The sequence below is a fragment of the Physella acuta genome, unplaced genomic scaffold, assembly GCF_028476545.2.
Source record: "Physella acuta isolate Inbredline_101_S28 unplaced genomic scaffold, ASM2847654v3 ptg000889l, whole genome shotgun sequence".
NCBI lineage: Eukaryota > Metazoa > Mollusca > Gastropoda > Physidae > Physella > Physella acuta.
Window position 1 is genome coordinate 446,950 of NW_026732406.1, and position 17,874 is coordinate 464,823.

Consider the following 17,874-nt stretch of genomic DNA (forward strand, 5'->3'; position numbering starts at 1 on the left):
TATTTAAAGTAATTCTTAAGTAGATATACGAATTACTTCAGTAAGTAGATACAATTATTACTTTAAGCTGCATCCATCATAAAATGGACCTAAATCCCGAACCCAAACCTACAAGTTATTCCATCAATATACCTATACATGTATGCTACAAAGCTGTTGATTGCTTACCAGTTGAAAAAGATGAAAAAGACCCTTAAAAGCAAAGCCGGACTTTTAAAAACGTCCAGAAACCGAGATTGAACTTTCTCGTCTTTTGACGTCTTCGTGTAGGAGCTGTTGCCCTTGACAACGTTCACCAGGAGCTTGTCGTGGCGGTGCTCAAGGGGCATAACCTCGTCCAGCACAGACTCGGGCACCTTGTTGCCGTTAACCCTGGCGGCGTGCGCCAGCGTGTGGCGAGCTTTGGCGTACTGCCCTTTCTGGATCTGCCACCTCGGCGACTCGGGAACAAACCTGCATCGAGAAATATATTTTTAATGATATTTTAAGCTTTTTTTTTAGTTCGCAATAGCTGTTTTTATTATTGTTTGTTTGTTTGTGGATTTGTGGCAAATCTTGTAACTCAATTTAGGTATGCTACAAATGTAGCAATTTTATTTAAAATTTACATATACTTTCGTACCTGAATCCAACTTTTAATCTAATTAGATATTAAATTAATTCAAAGATGATTAAACTGAATATCCGAAGGAACGATAGCATGATTAATCTCATGCAATCATTCTACGCTGGTGAGTTGTTGGTCACGGCTCTTTGACTTTACGCCTGGGAGCCGACCACAACGTTAAGAAGTGGCATTTAATTAAATGGGGTTTAAGGCAAATATTTAGGCCTTATTTTGTTTCTAAAAACTTAAATATAGATTTACTATTTTAATTTTAATTTATTCATTTGGATATTCATTTTTACTAAAAAGAAAATTTAAAAAATAGTTATTTTCCCACGTTTTCTTTAACTTGCTTTCTCTGTTTGTTTGTTTGTTTTTCCAATCAAATCTTGCGATCGAAATTTCTGGCACTTCCCAGTTAGCTAGCGCGCTGAAATTTTCAGGGAAGCTTTCTTTTGGATGACCATAGAATATTCAATTGTTATTATTACTAAATTGATCAATGGAAACATTTTATTGAGCATTTTAGACCGCTATATAATCTATATATATAATTCTCCTCTGCGAGCCATTAGAAAAAAAAAAGAGCGACGCGTAGCTCGCCTCTCTCTTGCCGCGCGCAGTGAAGCGTACGATCCCACGTCGCGACAGGCTTAGGGGCAGATAATTTAGTTTGAACCGACTTTAAACTTACAGGAGGTAACTATTACCACTGGTGGCCAGTTTGGGGGAGACGATATGGTCGAGTGGTTGGGCACACGATTGCTATCCCCCTCGACACGGGTTCAAATCTATGTGTTCTAGTCAGTAACCAGCCCTCGTCCTAACCGCTATCAACTAACCTCTGACAATCATTCACTTGCGATTGAGACCGAAGAAGAAAGGGTCTCTCGTTTTTTACGAGTTGTCTTTTTACGAGTTGTCTTCGTTTACCCAAAAAAAAGTGAAAAGATAAAATCGATAGCAAGATTTCAATGCAAATAAACAGACAAAGACTAAAAAGTAGAAAATAATAATCATTAAAAAAGTTTTAAAAAACCCACGTTTTCTGATTGAACTAAAAAGTAGAAAATAAATACTATACATCACAATAATGCAAGCGATCACTCTACTATAAGCGATGAAAAACGTGGGGCGCCGTGATTTTCTTACAGTTTCTAATACTGTTGACTCTCTACAAGCTCCCTAATAAAAGTCAATAGTATTATCTAATCAATAGTAATATAACTTTTACTTCGGCGCCCCACGTTTTTCATCGCTTATAGTAGAGTGATCGCTTGCATTATTGTGATGTATAGTATTTATTTTCTACTTTTTAGTTCAATCAGAAAACGTGGGTTTTTTTAAAACTTTTTTAATGATTATTATTTTAGTAATAAGCTTGGAAATAAAACAAATATCGCAAATTGCCAAAACATAATACACGTAACTTAGACTAGGGTAAACTTACCACCACATGAGAAAACATGCCAGTTTGGGCAGGGTAAACTTACCACGACATGAGAAAACATGCCAGTTTGGGCAGGGTAAACTTACCACCACATGAGAAAACATGCCAGTTTGGGCAGGGTAAACTTACCACCACATGAGAAAACATGCCAGTTTGGGCAGGGTAAACTTACCACCACATGAGAAAACATGCCAGTTTGGGCAGGGTAAACTTACCACCACATGAGAAAACATGCCAGTTTGGGCAGGGTAAACTTACCACCACATGAGAAAACATGCCAGTTTGGGCAGGGTAAACTTACCACCACATGAGAAAACATGCCAGTTTGGGCAGGGTGAACTTACCACCACATGAGAAAACATGCCAGTTTGGGCAGGGTGACCGCCAACAAGAGGTGTGTCCAGCTTCTGGTGAGAAAACCCAGGCCAGCCACTGAAAGCACGCCGCACGCGACACACATGCTGGTCAAGATGGCGGTGATGGTCCGTTTGGAGGGTCCAACCAGCTCCACACCTGGTGGTAAAAAATAGGAACAGATTTCCTTTTTAGCCCTAGCGATCCATTGGGCAGATGAAGTAGAGTTCGTTTACTTCACACCAAATGATAAAACATAACAGTAACATCAAGAATGTTTGATAAACATAACAGTACTTTTAATAACCTGTTTTTTTTTTACACAATCTACTGCTCACCTGTTGACGTAAGTGTACCACATAATGCACTTAAATTATTAGACTGTTACTTATAAATTAGTATGTCTTTGAAACATTATACGTGCATTCTTTATTATTAATTATTTACATTTACTTGTATCAAAATACCACATGGGTTTCCATCCAATAGACAGTCACGCTTGCTAATCAGTCAAGTTTGTCTTTCAGTCATCTATATATATAATTCTCTTCTTGGAGACGTTAGAAAACAAGCTGTAAGCTCGTCTTGCAGTCCCATCTCTTTCTCTCTAGGAAGTCTGGTGAGCTGTGGTTCACGCTAAATGTTTACAATCGTAGAGACGGGTTTAGTGACGGCTATTAGGGGCAGATAATTTAGTTTGAAACGATTTTAAACTTAGGGGAGGTAGCTAAGGGGAGGCTGCTTTCACGGGGGGTGGGGAAAAGGAGGGGGGTATCGTCCTTAACGACTTACTGATAGTGTTTTAAAGCAAATATTTTCAGTGACAGCAGTGGTACTGTCGAATTCACAAATTATGAATTACTGAAAAGTAGAAATAACGCCGCGGGTCGGCTCGTATTTATAATTCAGCCATACTTGCCTATCAAAACTGCCGACGGCAGGATACCAGCTACCGTTGAGCCGACAAAAAAGTTGAGGATGAGAAACCCAACAAAGTTGTTGACAAACGCCAGTCCAGTTCCGGTAATGGTTGCCAAGGCGATGGCCACAAACATACTCAACTTCCGGCCGATGCTAGGGACAAAACGTGAAATACTTCTAGAAGAAAGAAAGACACAACAAGCACCTATGTCTACATGCATAAAGTAGAACACACCTAACACATTAACCTACATGTACTAGGATACACCTGACAGCTATACCTACATATCTGACAGCTATACCTACATGTCTGACAGCTATACCTACATGTCTGACAGCTATACCTACACGTCTGACAGCTATACCTACATGTCTGACAGCTACACCTACATGTCTGACAGCTATACCTACATGTCTGACAGCTATACCTACATGTCTGACAGCTATACCTACATGTCTGACAGCTATACCTACATGTCTGACAGCTATACCTACATGTCTGACAGCTATACCTACATATCTGACAGCTATACCTACATGTCTGACAGCTATACCTACATGTCTGACAGCTATACCTACATGCCTGACAGACATGTCTGACAGCTATACCTACATGTCTTACAGCTATACCTACATATCTGACAGCTATACCTACATGTCTTACAGCTATACCTACATGTCTGACAGCTATACCTACATGTCTTACAGCTATACCTACATGTCTGACAGCTATACCTACATGTCTGACAGCTATACCTACATGTCTGACAGCTATACCTACATGTCTGACAGCTATACCTACATGTCTGACAGCTATACCTACATGTCTGAGACAGCCCCCATGACCAGAGTGCCAATCAGAAAACCGCCGTAGAAGATCATCACAGCGTGAGACGCCTGGTGTGCGCTGTCACAGACCAGGTTAAACTGGGGGGGGGGGGGGGAATCAAGGTTAATCTCATTAGTGGCTGGATTAAGGTTAATCTTATTAGTGACTTAGTGTCTTGAATAGCAAAATCACGGCTGTATTAAAAGTCCCACCTGACTAACGATGTTATTAAGTCATACCTGACTGGCAGGTGTTATAAAGTCATACCTGACTGACGGCTGTGTTGTAAAACACCGACTGGTCATATACCCAGGTGTCACACTTGACTGTGGTAGCGTTCATCCCAATAGTGGTCGTGTCCATGGTGCTGGTGCTATTGGTGGTGCTGCTGATGGTGCTGCTGATGGTGCTATTGGCGATGGTGCTGCTGATGGTGCTATACACTGAACACGAGTCGTCTGGTGGTATCCATTGGTTGCGGGCCTGTTCATGCTCGGTTGACGTCACGTGATAGGTGTCGTTCAGATATCCCGGGATAACACATCTGGTGTGGATACAAGGATAATCAAGTTGGTTGGTTGGTTGGTTGGTTGGTTGGTTGGTTGGTTGGTTGGTCTGTCTGTCGGTTGGTTGGTTGGTCGGTTGGTTGGTTGGTTGGTTGGTTGGTTGGTTGGTTGGTTGGTTGGTTGGTCTGTTGGTTGGTTGGTTGGTTGGTTGGTTGGTTGGTCTGTCTGTCGGTTGGTTGGTTGGTCGGTCGGTTGGTTGGTTGCTTTGTTGGTTGGTTGGTCTAGGAGTGTCCACTCACCTGTGTCTAGATGTGTCCACTCACCTGTGTCTAGATGTGTCCACTCACCTGTGTCTAGATGTGTCCACTCACCTGTGTCTAGATGTGTCCACTCACCTGTGTCCACTCACCTGTGTCTAGATGTGTCCACTCACCTGTGTCTAGATGTGTCCACTCACCTGTGTCTAGATGTGTCCACTCACCTGTGTCTAGATATGTCCACTCACCTGTGTCTAGATGTGTCCACTCACCTGTGTCTAGATGTGTCCACTCACCTGTGTCGAGGTGTGTACATGATGTACACCAGCACCACTAGGTTCATACCATGAGAGATGGTCACCAAACACAGCAGGAAGTAAACCCTTTTCTGGTACAGGCCGAACTCGCCAACGTGCTTGATGACGTCATCAAACAACATCCTGTTAGTCGTCTGAAAACGGCAGATATTGAAGTAACTATTCGGTTCGGTTTTTTATTCTGTTTTCTTATTTGGCTTGTCCCATTACTGCATCAGCTGGGAATTAAATCGCCTGCAACTTGGAAACAATGGCGTCAAATCCTTGTCTAATGCATTCGTTACAGTAAATTTTTTTATACTACTCCTATGTCCGACTGCAGCGATTTATGCCACATACGTAAACATTTCTTTTTTTTTTTAGTCAGCATGGGTTTATTTTATTGGTTTGTGGCACATCTGGTTACTCACTTTGGACCCACTTCTATACAGCCATTTGTTCCTGATATATTTGTCTCCGATGACAACGTAGAAATATCTAGATTTTTGTCTAATTAAATATTCAATTTATCCTTAAAATTTAATATAAAGATGACTATGTCCAATGTCTAAAAGGGAGGTAATCAGATTAACTAGTAGCGCTACTCAATCATTTGGGTGAGTTGTGTTCACCAATGTTTGCATGTCTGTCTTCCCAACACGAACGTTAAAAAGGGGCAGATAATTGTCTCGTAGAGTTCAAAGTGCAAGCTACTGACTGCATTTTAGTCGTATGATCGTATGGGATGTTAACTTCAATAAGAACGGACTGCAAAAAAATAAACTACTAATTTTTCAAAACTTGGAAATATAGACTTACTGTTAACTTTTATAATTATGATTCTTATTGAAATATTTAATAACAACTATAACCCTAGCTACTTTAATGCTACCTTTAGTGTTGCGTATAACTTAGCTGCGCCACTACTTACCTAAATGTGAAGTATAATCCTAGCCACGCCACTGCTAACCTTAGTGTTAAGTACAGGTTATATACATTAACGTCAGCCTGAACAATGACCTTATATGTATACTAGCTGCATACCCGTGCTCCGCCACGGTAAAACTTTTTTAAATGTACCAACTTGGGAACAGAACAAAACAAAGAAAACACAACCACAACGCAACCACAACACAACCACAACACAACCACAACACAACCACTACAACACCACAACACAGCCACAACACAGCCACAACACAGCCACAAGACAACCACAAAACAACCACAACACAACCACAACACAACCACAACACAACACAACCACAACACAACCACAACACAACCACAACACAACCACAACACAACCACAACACAACCACAATACAACCACAATACAACCACAATACAACCACAACCACAATACAACCACAACACAACCACAACACAACCACAACACAACCACAACATAACCACAACACAACACAACCACAACACAACCACAACACAACCAAAACACAACCACAACACAACCACAACACAACCACAACACAACCACAACACAACCACAACCACAACATTAGAATCACCACCGAACACTATCCTTTCCAAGGCGTCCGAGCCCAAAGAGAGCCTTTCCAGCATAAAAAAAAATTAAGTCACATAAATAGATCCTACTCCAAAACTTACAATAAAACATGCGATGCAAATAAATGTACGGCAAGTGGTGTTTACTTTTATGGTTCTAAGAAATCACATTGGCAATGCAATTAGAATCACCACCGAAAAACACGCTTTCCCAGGCGTCTGCACCCAGCATTCTCTATACTATAATTCTAAAATGTCACCATCTGTTAACACCGAAAAACAAAAACAAAAAAAATAGTGATTTTGAGACGCCCGATTTAGTGAACGACTATAAAAACCCCAGCTTGTACGCAAAGCGAAAGATAGAATAATAATTATTAAACAATACGTTCATTGCATACAATAAATAATTGGCAGCATTTAAAATATCAGTGTTTTACCTACCATATTGCACTTTATCAATTCACGCCTTTTTTCAGTTTTGCATTCACATTTTGCTAATTATATTATTGCAACACTAAATCCTTCTAGGACGTCCGTAGATTTGCACTCACATTTTTTTTTATTAGCGTGAGTTAAATTTATTTTTAAATTACCTCCCTTGTCAAAATTAGATAAAAGAGTTAAATTAATTAAATATTTCTACCCTACTGTTATTATGTTATTAAAATGTATCCACTTTTTTCTGAGAATCTAAACGAAAATGATATTTGACATTAATCTTTTTAATATGTTTTAGCAGTGTGCGTGTATTTAATATTTTCTTGACGTTATGTGAAAGAGTAAAAACAGTGTTTTAAATAAAATAACTTTATGTCGTTATATAAACAAACCCTACTCTATTGGTTATAATAAGATACTGCAATGCACTGAAAAGCACTGCATAGTGCGATGTTTACTTTTATGGTTCCAAAAGTTATAGCGATGACGGAAGGAAGGAAGGAAGGAAGGACTGACACACTACCAGCCCGCTTATATTACAGATCCTACTCCAAGGCCACATAGCGAGGGATTTTAAAGACAATCCCCCTGCCCCCTCCCCCACCACACACACACACACACACTCAACCCCACTCAGCCTTTTAATACCAACACCTATCTCTATTGTTGACCTCGGCAACAAGTTTTGTCTCCATGGCAACCATCATTGCTGCATTGTAAAAGTTGAGAAACAGTAAATCACCCCCCCCCCACCTTTCCCATCAACCTACCCACGGTCACGTATTTAAGTATCCCCTGTGATAAAATAAATCGTGTCTTAAATCTACTGACCATTACAAGAGAGAAAAATAAAACAGGAGCTCCCACAAAAGAAACACCGTCCCTAGCCGCTAGCCGGAAATCTTGTGGTGAATAACAACTGCAGCGATGTTGATAAACTAGGACAGAAGCTCACGCATGCGCACACAAACTATTTGCCGGTGAGACTGTCAAGGCAAGGTTTTAAATTGTCATGGTTTATTTAATTTGGTGACGCACTGCGTTGGTACCGTGGTATGGGTTAACGGTAATTTTATCCAAGAAATAATTTATAAACAACATGTAATAGCTATAAAAAAAGAACAGTACGCGTTATTACTACTAAGTCAACATTATTTTTTTTTAAATATTTTTTTCTTGGTGTTACTGTTTTTCGGAGTCAGCTTCAAGCTGTTGTTAATGTCGTGTTATATTGATGGTAGTGTCAATGTCGTGTTATATTTATATTGATGGTGGTGTCAACGTCGTCTAATACTGATGGTGTTGCCAATTTCGTGTTATATTGATGGTAGTGTCAATGTCGTGTTATATTGATGGTGGTGTTAACGTCGTGTTATATTGATAGTAGTGTCAATGTCGTGTTATATTGATGGTGGTGTCAACGACGTGTTATGTTAATGGTGGTGTCAACGACGTGTTATGTTAATGGTGGTGTCAATGTCGTGTTACATTTATATTGATGTTAGTGTCAATGTCGTGTTATATTGAAGGTCCTATCAATGTCGTGTGTTACAGTGATTACTATAATGATGTAGAAAAACCAGTCAAATTCAGAACAGTAAAATTACATTACAAAATTAATGTACATCTATCTATATCTATCTATCTATATATATAAAAAGCAATGTATGTTTGTCTGTGTGTCTGTCTGTCTGTCTTTTATGCATTATTACACCTCTCATCACATCGCCATGAAACTTTGGGAAGTTGTTGTGAATATTTCTGGAAAGGTTTCTTAGAAAAAAAAATTTCGAATTCGCAGGGGTGGCGCCCCGGTAGGGCGCGATTTATTTTTTTTTCTTTTAGCGCTATATAAAAATAAAAGTCGATTTTGGTTTTCCACCGTTCATCCGATAGGCATGAGACTTTGGGGAGTTGATTAGAACACTACCTTAAAGTTCTGCAAAAAAAAAAAATTTAATTTTCGCAAGGGCGGCTCCACGGGAGGATGCGATTTTTCTCTATATACAGTATGTAAAAATAAAAGTCGATTTTGGTTTGACACCATTCATCCGATCGCCATCAAACTTTGATGAGTTCATTAGAACACAGTGGGGAAGGGTTCTGTAAAAAAAATAATTTTAATTTTGCAGGGGCGGCGCCACGGGAGGGTGTGATGTATCTCAATATACAGTATATAAAAAATAAAAGTCGATTGCAGTTTCACACCATTCATCCGATCGATATCAAAGTTTGGGGAGTTGATAAGAACACTACATGGAAGGGTTCTGCAAAAAATATTTTTTATAATTTCGCAAGGGCGGCGCCACGGGAGGGTGCGATTTTTCTCTATATACAGTATGTAAAAATAAAAAACTATTTTGGTTTGTCACCATCCATCCGATCGCCATCAAACGTTGGTGACTTCATGAGAACACTCTGGGGAAGGGCTCTGTAAAAAAACATTTTTAATGTCGCAAGGGCGGCGCCACGGGATGGTGGTATTTTTCTCTATCTACGGTATATAAAAATAAAAGACGATTGCGGTTCGACACAGTTTATCCGGGTGGGTGGGTGGTGGTGGGAATTTAATTTTGCATGGGCTTCCCCCCCCCCCGGCAGGATTTGATTTGGCGCCCTGGTCTTTCCCGTGAGCGCTTTGGCGACTACGTTTGGTCTAAACAGTGTGATAGACAATGGATAGGATGGGGCGTTACAAACGTTAACTAAATTATGCGTACGGCCCCTGGCTCCTTAAAACGCGGCACCCCTGCGGTAGTGTAAACGGAGGCTCCAAGTTTTCATGCGGTAGTAAAGGGAAACTCGGGTCCCGATATTTATGATTCAAGCGCAGGCATTGTTTACATTTAAATAACTCACTTTTACAAAATAAGGTCAGGCGCCTAAAAATATATGATTGGTAACGCATTGATGAAACCTTTCTTATATATTTAGACAGACTTTCTTTTATTCCCGCGGCAACACGCGGGGACGGGTACGCTAGTATATATATATAATTTATATATATATATATATATATATATATATATATATATATATATATATATATATATATGTGTGTGTGTGTGTGTGTGTGTGTATGAGTGTGTGTGTGCTGTCACATGACCTGGTCATCTTTCGGTCGGTCAACAATTCAGTTGTTTAGATAAAAAAAAAAGCACTTGTTTTTTGTTTTTATCAGGTCAACCTGACCTTTAGCTCAGAAGACGATCTGACGGTTGGACGGTTGTTTTTCAGCGCCAGAGATAATCATGTCACCATGACATGACACCACATCACGTTTTGTTACGCCTGTTGTTGATGTTCCGTTTTTACCTTCTTGGCGCTGTTTCTTCAGGCTGTCAAATCATTTCTTGACATGGTTCTCTCTCCTGTAAATTACAAAGACAATTCGCTTTAAAATAAATCCGCCTGATCTGTATGTAGTTAATCGTAATTGTGGTTGTCACGTGGTTTAAATTAAGTTTTCAAATGTTACTAAAAATATCCTCACTTATTCTGGAATCTGCCTAATTTGAGAATTGATGTAATTTTGAATTATTAGCATTTTGAATATCTCCTTCGCCAACGTTGATTATCATAATAATATTAGTTATAAGGTTTTTTGTTGATGTTTTTTTTTTACTGTTTTTAAAAATGTGTTATTATGTCCTGTTAATTTATAGTATATGTTAAGTCCCTACTAGTTGTGTACTGTTTACCCTGTACCACATACTGATTCAGGTTGTTAAAGTTCACATCAACATATTCATTGTGCGCAGGTCACACACATACAGTTTCAACCACTCCGTAAAGGGACATAACCATGAATTTAGTTTATCTGTTAAGTATTTAGTACAAATAGCTTCCCATTGCACTTGAAGTTATATATACACAAAGAGATTAAAATAGAAGTATTCTTGTAAGCAAACCATTGACCCAATCACATGCATTTTCACAAGGATTTTTACAAGGATTTGATATAACTGTATAATCTTAACGTTTTTTATCAAAGTATTTTATCAAATACAGAACTTAGTAATTAACGATCAAATAACCAAAACATAAAACAGAATCTGTTCAATGCATAAAAATAGCCATCAAACAATTCAAAGGTATTATATTACCTTGATATAAAAAAATTAAAAACGCAATGTAAACATGAGAATTTAAAAATGTGCAATAAAAATAGTATCTATACAATGTACATAAAATAGATCAATTATGTTCATCAGTTACATTTTTTTGTCAACCAAAAATATCTGCAAGTAGCAGAAATAATGAAAACATGGTAGGCTCCTCTTAGTCAACATCTTCTGACAACATCACGATACATTAGCTTCAACATCTTTAGGAAACATCATCCTTAACATCTATAGACAGCATCGACTTCAACATCTTCAGAAAACGTCGACTTCAGCATCTTCAGGCAACATCACGATACATTATCCAGCAGTGCTGGTGATGCCACATCGATTTCAACTTTCATTGGTTTATCCTTATGAGCACATTTTGGTTTCCTGGATATTGAAAATAGAGTTATTTGTTTATACTTTATACTCTAAGTTGTTTTATTTAACATGACATTTTTATAAACACCTGAGATTTTAAAACTAATGGTGTTATAATATCACAGTTTGTGTAGTGTGTCACGCCGGTAGGGTACGGTGTGTTGTCTAGCTCGGTCACTGAAAGGGCTTCCCCCTCCACACCCCATCAACACCCCCTCCACACCCATTCACACCCACACCCCCTCTACATCCCCATCACGTCCCCTCCAAACCAATCGACACCCCCTCCATACCTATCCATACCCATCAACACCCCTCCACACCCATCCACATACCCTCTCCCTGTCATTAATGCTCCTAGATGATCTCAATAACGGTAAATAAATCGGCTTTGTTTTTAACCACCGCATCCCCCACATGTTAGATACAGAATCTCATTTGTATCGCCCTGTAGATATGTATACAACTGTCACCCGCAGTGTAGAACCGTGTCAAACCATTTAGTTACATCACCACATCCATCCTGATAAACCTGGGCATTTTATTTTTTGGTCAGTTCTATCATACCATTGATAGTAGGACCTGGTCATTTCTAGTATAAGAGGAGTAGGGCCTACTACACCCCTGGCCATTGTCTTACCTGGTCAGTTCCATCATATCACCGATAGTTTCCGGCAGTTTCTGGTTCATGGTCTCAGGTAAAACAAAGAACATGAACGAGGCAGCGAGAGCCAGACAACCACAGACCAACAAGGGGACGCTACTCCCCAAAACTCCCACAGTTCTGGCCCCCTGAGAATAAAATAAACAGAGTTATCGTTGACATCCAGCCTTGATTGAAATGGTTCAATACACGAGACCGACGAAGTTTCAACAACAATAAATCTGAGCCGCCTTGTAAGGAGCCACCGTCCCATGAGCCACTACACAGGTGAGTTAGTTACCTGAGCCGCCATGTAAGGAGCCACCGTCCCATGAGCCACTACACAGGTGAGTTAGTTACCTGAGCCGCCATGTAAGGAGCCACCCTCCCATGAGCCACTACACAGGTGAGTTAATTACCTGAGCCGCCATGTAAGGAGCCACCGTCCCATGAGCCACTACACAGGTGAGTTAGTTACCTGAGCCGCCATGTAAGGAGCCACCGTCCCATGAGCCACTACACAGGTGAGTTAGTTACCTGAGCCGCCATGTAAGGAGCCACCCTCCCATGAGCCACTACACAGGTGAGTTAATTACCTGAGCCGCCATGTAAGGAGCCACCGTCCCATGAGCCACTACACAGGTGAGTTAGTTACCTGAGCCGCCATGTAAGGAGCCACCGTCCCATGAGCCACTACACAGGTGAGTTAGTTACCTGAGCCGCCATGTAAGGAGCCACCGTCCCATGAGCCACTATACAGGTGAGTTAGTTACCTGAGCCGCCATGTAAGGAGCCACCGTCCCATGAGCCACTACACAGGTGAGTTAGTTACCTGAGCCGCCATGTAAGGAGCCACCGTCCCATGAGCCACTACACAGGTGAGTTAGTTACCTGAGCCGCCATGTAAGGAGCCACCGTCCCATGAGCCACTACACAGGTGAGTTAGTTACCTGAGCCGCCATGTAAGGAGCCACCGTCCCATGAGCCACTACACAGGTGAGTTAGTTACCTGAGCCGCCATGTAAGGAGTCACCGTCCCATGAGCCACTACACAGGTGAGTTATGCAAGCCTTACCTGAGCCGCCATGTAAGGAGCCACCGTCCCATGAGCCACTACACAGGTGAGTTAGTTACCTGAGCCGCCATGTAAGGAGCCAGCATGGAGCCGACCCTAGCCCAACAGGAACAGACTCCAATGGCGGAGTTCCTGAGCGAGGTGGGGAAGACTTCAATAGAGTACATGTACACAGTCCCCATAACTCCAGCGGCACCAAGCTTGCCTATCATGGCGAACATAACCGTGATCCACTGAAGGTCTGAAACATTCCAACACAGTTTTTTTTTTCAATTTTTTTTTTAAAGTTGTACGTTCAAATACGTTTTCTAAATTATTGTGGTTGTATTATGTTAGAGATTTTATAAAATCAGTTTTAATAAAACTTTCTTTTTTGACAAAAGGGGTCGTCCATTAACGACATCACACTATAGTGACAATGGGGAATGGGGGGGGGGCGAAATTTTGTGACGTATTGTGATCAGGGAAGGGGGAGGAAGCTCAGAATCTGTGAGAATAAACTTTTGTATTTTAAAAAGTTATTTTAGAATTTTTTTTTTTAAATTGCGGTTCCCTGTTTTAAAAATATTTTTCTGCTGTAATTTGTAACATACATTGATTTATATTATTAAAGTTGGCCAAGATCAGTAAAAAAATTTGATAAAATAGATATTAAAAAAAAATAACTTCAATTTTGAAGGAAGGGGTGTGATGGTTGTAGTTTGAGGTGTGACGCCTTTGTGATTGGTGGGGGGGGGGGGGGGGGGGGGGTTTGTGACGATGTGTGACAATGGGAAAAAGGGGAGGCTACTAGCATAAAAAAGCGTGACATCATTTATGGATGACCCCAACAATTTCTGTGTTGTTTCCCTTACCAGAAAGTATTTCCGTAAATCTAAAAATAAATCCAAGTCTGACCTGCAGGGGCGAACACAATGGAGAGGACAGAACACAGGCAGGCAACTCCACAGACAAACATCAGGAGAAAGTGGCACATCTTGCGGCCTATCCTGTGGGACGTAAACTAAACATAAGGATAAAGTGGCACATCTTGCGGTCTATCCTGTGGGATAAACATAAACATAAGGAGAAAGTGGCACATCTTGCGGCCTATCCTGTGGGACATAAACATAAGGATAAAATAGGATATCTTGCGGCCTATCCTGTGGGACGTAAACATAAGGATAAAATAGGATATCTTGCGGCCTATCCTGTGGGACGTAAACATAAGGATAAAATAGGATATCTTGCGGCCTATCCTGTGGGACGTAAACATAAGGATAAAATAGGATATCTTGCGGCCTATCCTGTGGGACGTAAACATAAGGATAAAATCAGGATATCTTGCGGCCTATCCTGTGGGATAAACATAAACATACGGATACAATAGGATATCTTGCGGCCTATCCTGTGGGACGTAAACATAAGGATACAATAGGATATCTTGCGGCCTATCATGTGGGACATAAACATAAGGATAAAATAGGATACCTTGCGGCCTATCCTGTGGGACGTTAACATAAGGATAAAATAGGATATCTTGCGGCCTATCCTGTTGGGTAAACATAAACACCAGGATAAAATAGGATATCTTGCGGCCTATCCTGTTGGGTAAACATAAACACCAGGATAAAATAGGATATCTTGCGGCCGTATTCTTACTAGCCTTAAACTGTATTGAAGTTTGTAGGACTTAACAACGTCAAACATTTAATGTCATACCAAGTGTTGTTAAGACAAGAAGTGTCAAGTCGGGGAATGTCATAAATGTCATGAAGTATCATGCATGTTATGTCTGGAAGTGTTATAGATGTCAGGAAGTGTCATGCATGTCATGTCAGTACGTGTCATGACAGTAAGAAACCCGTATGTCACCTGTCAGCTGCCAGCACAGTAAAGAGATGACCAGGAAACTCGACCAGGCCGGACAGAAAAAAGTTGAGAAAGATGCTGCCTGTCCCCAAGTTGCCGATGTTGTAGTTCAGTCCAAAGTAGGCCAGTCCGCTGACAAACCTGCGAAGATATAGGGCAAATATACGCACAAAACTACAGAATGTAAAGTAGGCGAGACCGCTGACAAACCTGCAGAGGATAAAGGGCAAATCTGCTCACAAAACTACTATAGATATCCAAAATATTAAAATAACCTTGAAATAATCTTAAATTTCTGAATAGCAACCAAGTAGAGCTAAAGAAGAGGTGTATTTAGAAGTTTGCGTAAACTCACATGTAATATATTATATAAACCGTCTAGAATTTTAAAAATCTACATATTTAAAGTAATTCTTAAGTAGATACACTAATTACTTCAGTAAGTAGATACACTAATAACTTGAGGTTGCATCCATCATAAAATAAACCTAAATCCCGAACCCAAACATACAAGTTATTCAATAAATATACCTATTCTACACATGCATGTTAAAAAGCAGTTGATTGCTTACCAGTTGAAAAAGATGATAACGACCCTTAAAAGCAAAGCTGGACTTTTAAAAACGTCCAGAAACCGAGATTGGACTTTCTCGTCTCTTGACGTCTTCGTGCAGGAGTTGTTGCCCTTGACACCGTTCACCAGGAGCTTGTCGTGGCGGTGCTCAAGGGGCATAACCTCGTCCAGCACAGACTCGGGCACCTTGTTGCCGTTAACCCTGGCGGCGTGCGCCAGCGTCTGGCGAGCTTTGGCGTACTGCCCTTTCTGGATCTGCCACCTCGGCGACTCGGGAACAAACCTGTCAGGCATTGGGTAAATTTTAAGCTTTTTAAAATATCAAAATGGCTGTTGTAATTGTTTGTTGGTTTGTTTGTGGGCTTGTGACAAAGCTTATAACTACAAAGATTTTTTTCCCCAATAGGTATTTGTTTTATTTCCAAGCCAGTAAACATTTGTCATGTTGTATCTTTATGCTAGGTACTAATAAAACGTACTACAACTGGTGATAGGGAGGTGCGAGGGGGTATTAAGCTAGAGCAAGTAGTTTCAAGTATAATTATTTTTTTCTCATAATTATCATTAGAAATTAAAAAGAAACACGTTTTCTGATTGAACTAAAAAGTAGAAAAGCTCGCTCCTTCATGATTTTTCATTTGTTTTTCAGTAAGCCAGAAGAGGGAAAGTACTTAACCTTGTATTTATCAAATTACAATTACTAGGTTATGTCCCTTTTTTGTACAAATCAATAGGAGTCTAAAATGATCAATAAAATATTTTTACATGGATCAATTTAGTAATAATAATAATTGAATATTGTATTGTCATCGGAAACCCTGAAAATTTCAGCGCGCTAGCTAACTGGGAAGTGCCCGAAATTTCGATCGCAAGATTTGATGGAAAGACAAACAAACAAACAAACAAACAGACGCGAAAGCAAGTTAAAGAAAACGTGGGGAAAAATAGAGACTAACCATTCATTTAGATACACGTGTTTTCTGTAGTGGAGTTTTTCCCGGGTAATATAGTTATTATATACTTAACCATATCCATTCGCCAAAAACAATGATTTAATTGAAAGGTTTATGAAATGAAGTAGAACATTTCAAAATGTTGTACTAGAAAAATTTCAAGAAAGAGAGTGTATAGCTTTCAGGAGTGAGATTACACAAAACTTACCACCACATGAGAAAACATGCCAGTTTGGGCAGGGTAAACTTACCTCCACATGAGAAAACATGCCAGTTTGGGCAGGGTGAACTTACCACCACATGAGAAAACATGCCAGTTTGGGCAGGGTGAACTTACCACCACATGAGAAAACATGCCAGTTTGGGCAGGGTGACAGCCAGTAAGAGATGTGTCCAGCTTCTGGTGACAAAACCCAGGCCAGCCACTGACAGAACGCCGCACGCGAAAAACATGTGGGTCAAGATGGCGGTGATGGTCCGTTTGGAGGGTCCAACCAGCTCCACTCCTGATGGTAAAAAAAATTAGGAAAGATTCCTCTCTAGACTTAGAGATGGGCAGATGAAGTAGAGTTAATTTATTTCACACCAAATGATAAAACTCACATAAATAAATAACAGTAATATCAACAATATGTTTTAGAAACACAATACTTTCAATATCTTGTTGGTTTTTTTTTTTACCTGATCTACTGTTCATATGTTGACGTAAGTGTACCACATAATGTACTTAAATCATTTGACCGTTACTTTTAAATTAGTATGTCTTTGAAACATTATACGTGCCTTCTTAATTATTAATTATTTACATTTACTTGTATCAAAACACCACCCCTGTTTCCCGCTAAAGACAGTCACGTTTGCTAATCAGTCAAGTTGGCTTTCAGTCATATTTATAATTCAGCCATACTTGCCTATCAAAATTGCCGACGGCAGGATACCAGCTACCGTTGAGCCGACAAAAAAGTTGAGGATGAGAAACCCAACGAAGTTGTTGACAAACGCCAGCCCAGTTCCGGTGATGGTTGCCAAGGCGATGGCCACAAACATACTCAACTTCCGGCCGATGCTAGGGACGAAACGTGAAATACTTCTAGAAGTAC

General features: G+C 40.1%; 2 protein-coding genes across 4 annotated transcripts in view; both read right to left on the minus strand.

The window, feature by feature from the left end:
* The window catches only part of LOC131952701 (organic cation transporter protein-like), a 35,625-nt gene that overhangs the window by 11,766 nt on the left and 5,985 nt on the right, over positions 1-17,874 (minus strand). For both annotated transcript variants that reach the window (XM_059315475.1, XM_059315474.1), the window contains 3 exons: positions 17,686-17,840; positions 2,402-2,570; positions 169-453 (listed from right to left, as the gene is read on the minus strand). In XM_059315475.1, the coding sequence (XP_059171458.1) occupies positions 169-453; positions 2,402-2,570; positions 17,686-17,840 (609 nt within the window). The remainder of the gene's footprint in view (positions 1-168; positions 454-2,401; positions 2,571-17,685; positions 17,841-17,874) is intronic.
* On the minus strand, positions 11,221-17,098 carry LOC131952702 (organic cation transporter protein-like). Of its 2 annotated transcripts, none has more exons than XM_059315477.1 (7): positions 17,069-17,098; positions 15,820-16,104; positions 15,251-15,388; positions 14,294-14,385; positions 13,456-13,637; positions 12,319-12,470; positions 11,221-11,687 (listed from the first exon to the last, which is right to left on the minus strand). In XM_059315477.1, exons 1-7 carry the CDS (start codon positions 17,074-17,076, stop codon positions 11,603-11,605), a joined length of 942 nt encoding a protein of 313 aa, XP_059171460.1. In that variant the 5' UTR covers positions 17,077-17,098; the 3' UTR covers positions 11,221-11,602. The 2 variants fall into 2 exon arrangements, with proteins under 2 accessions (XP_059171460.1, XP_059171459.1); XM_059315476.1 differs by lacking the exon at positions 17,069-17,098 and adding an exon at positions 16,983-17,011.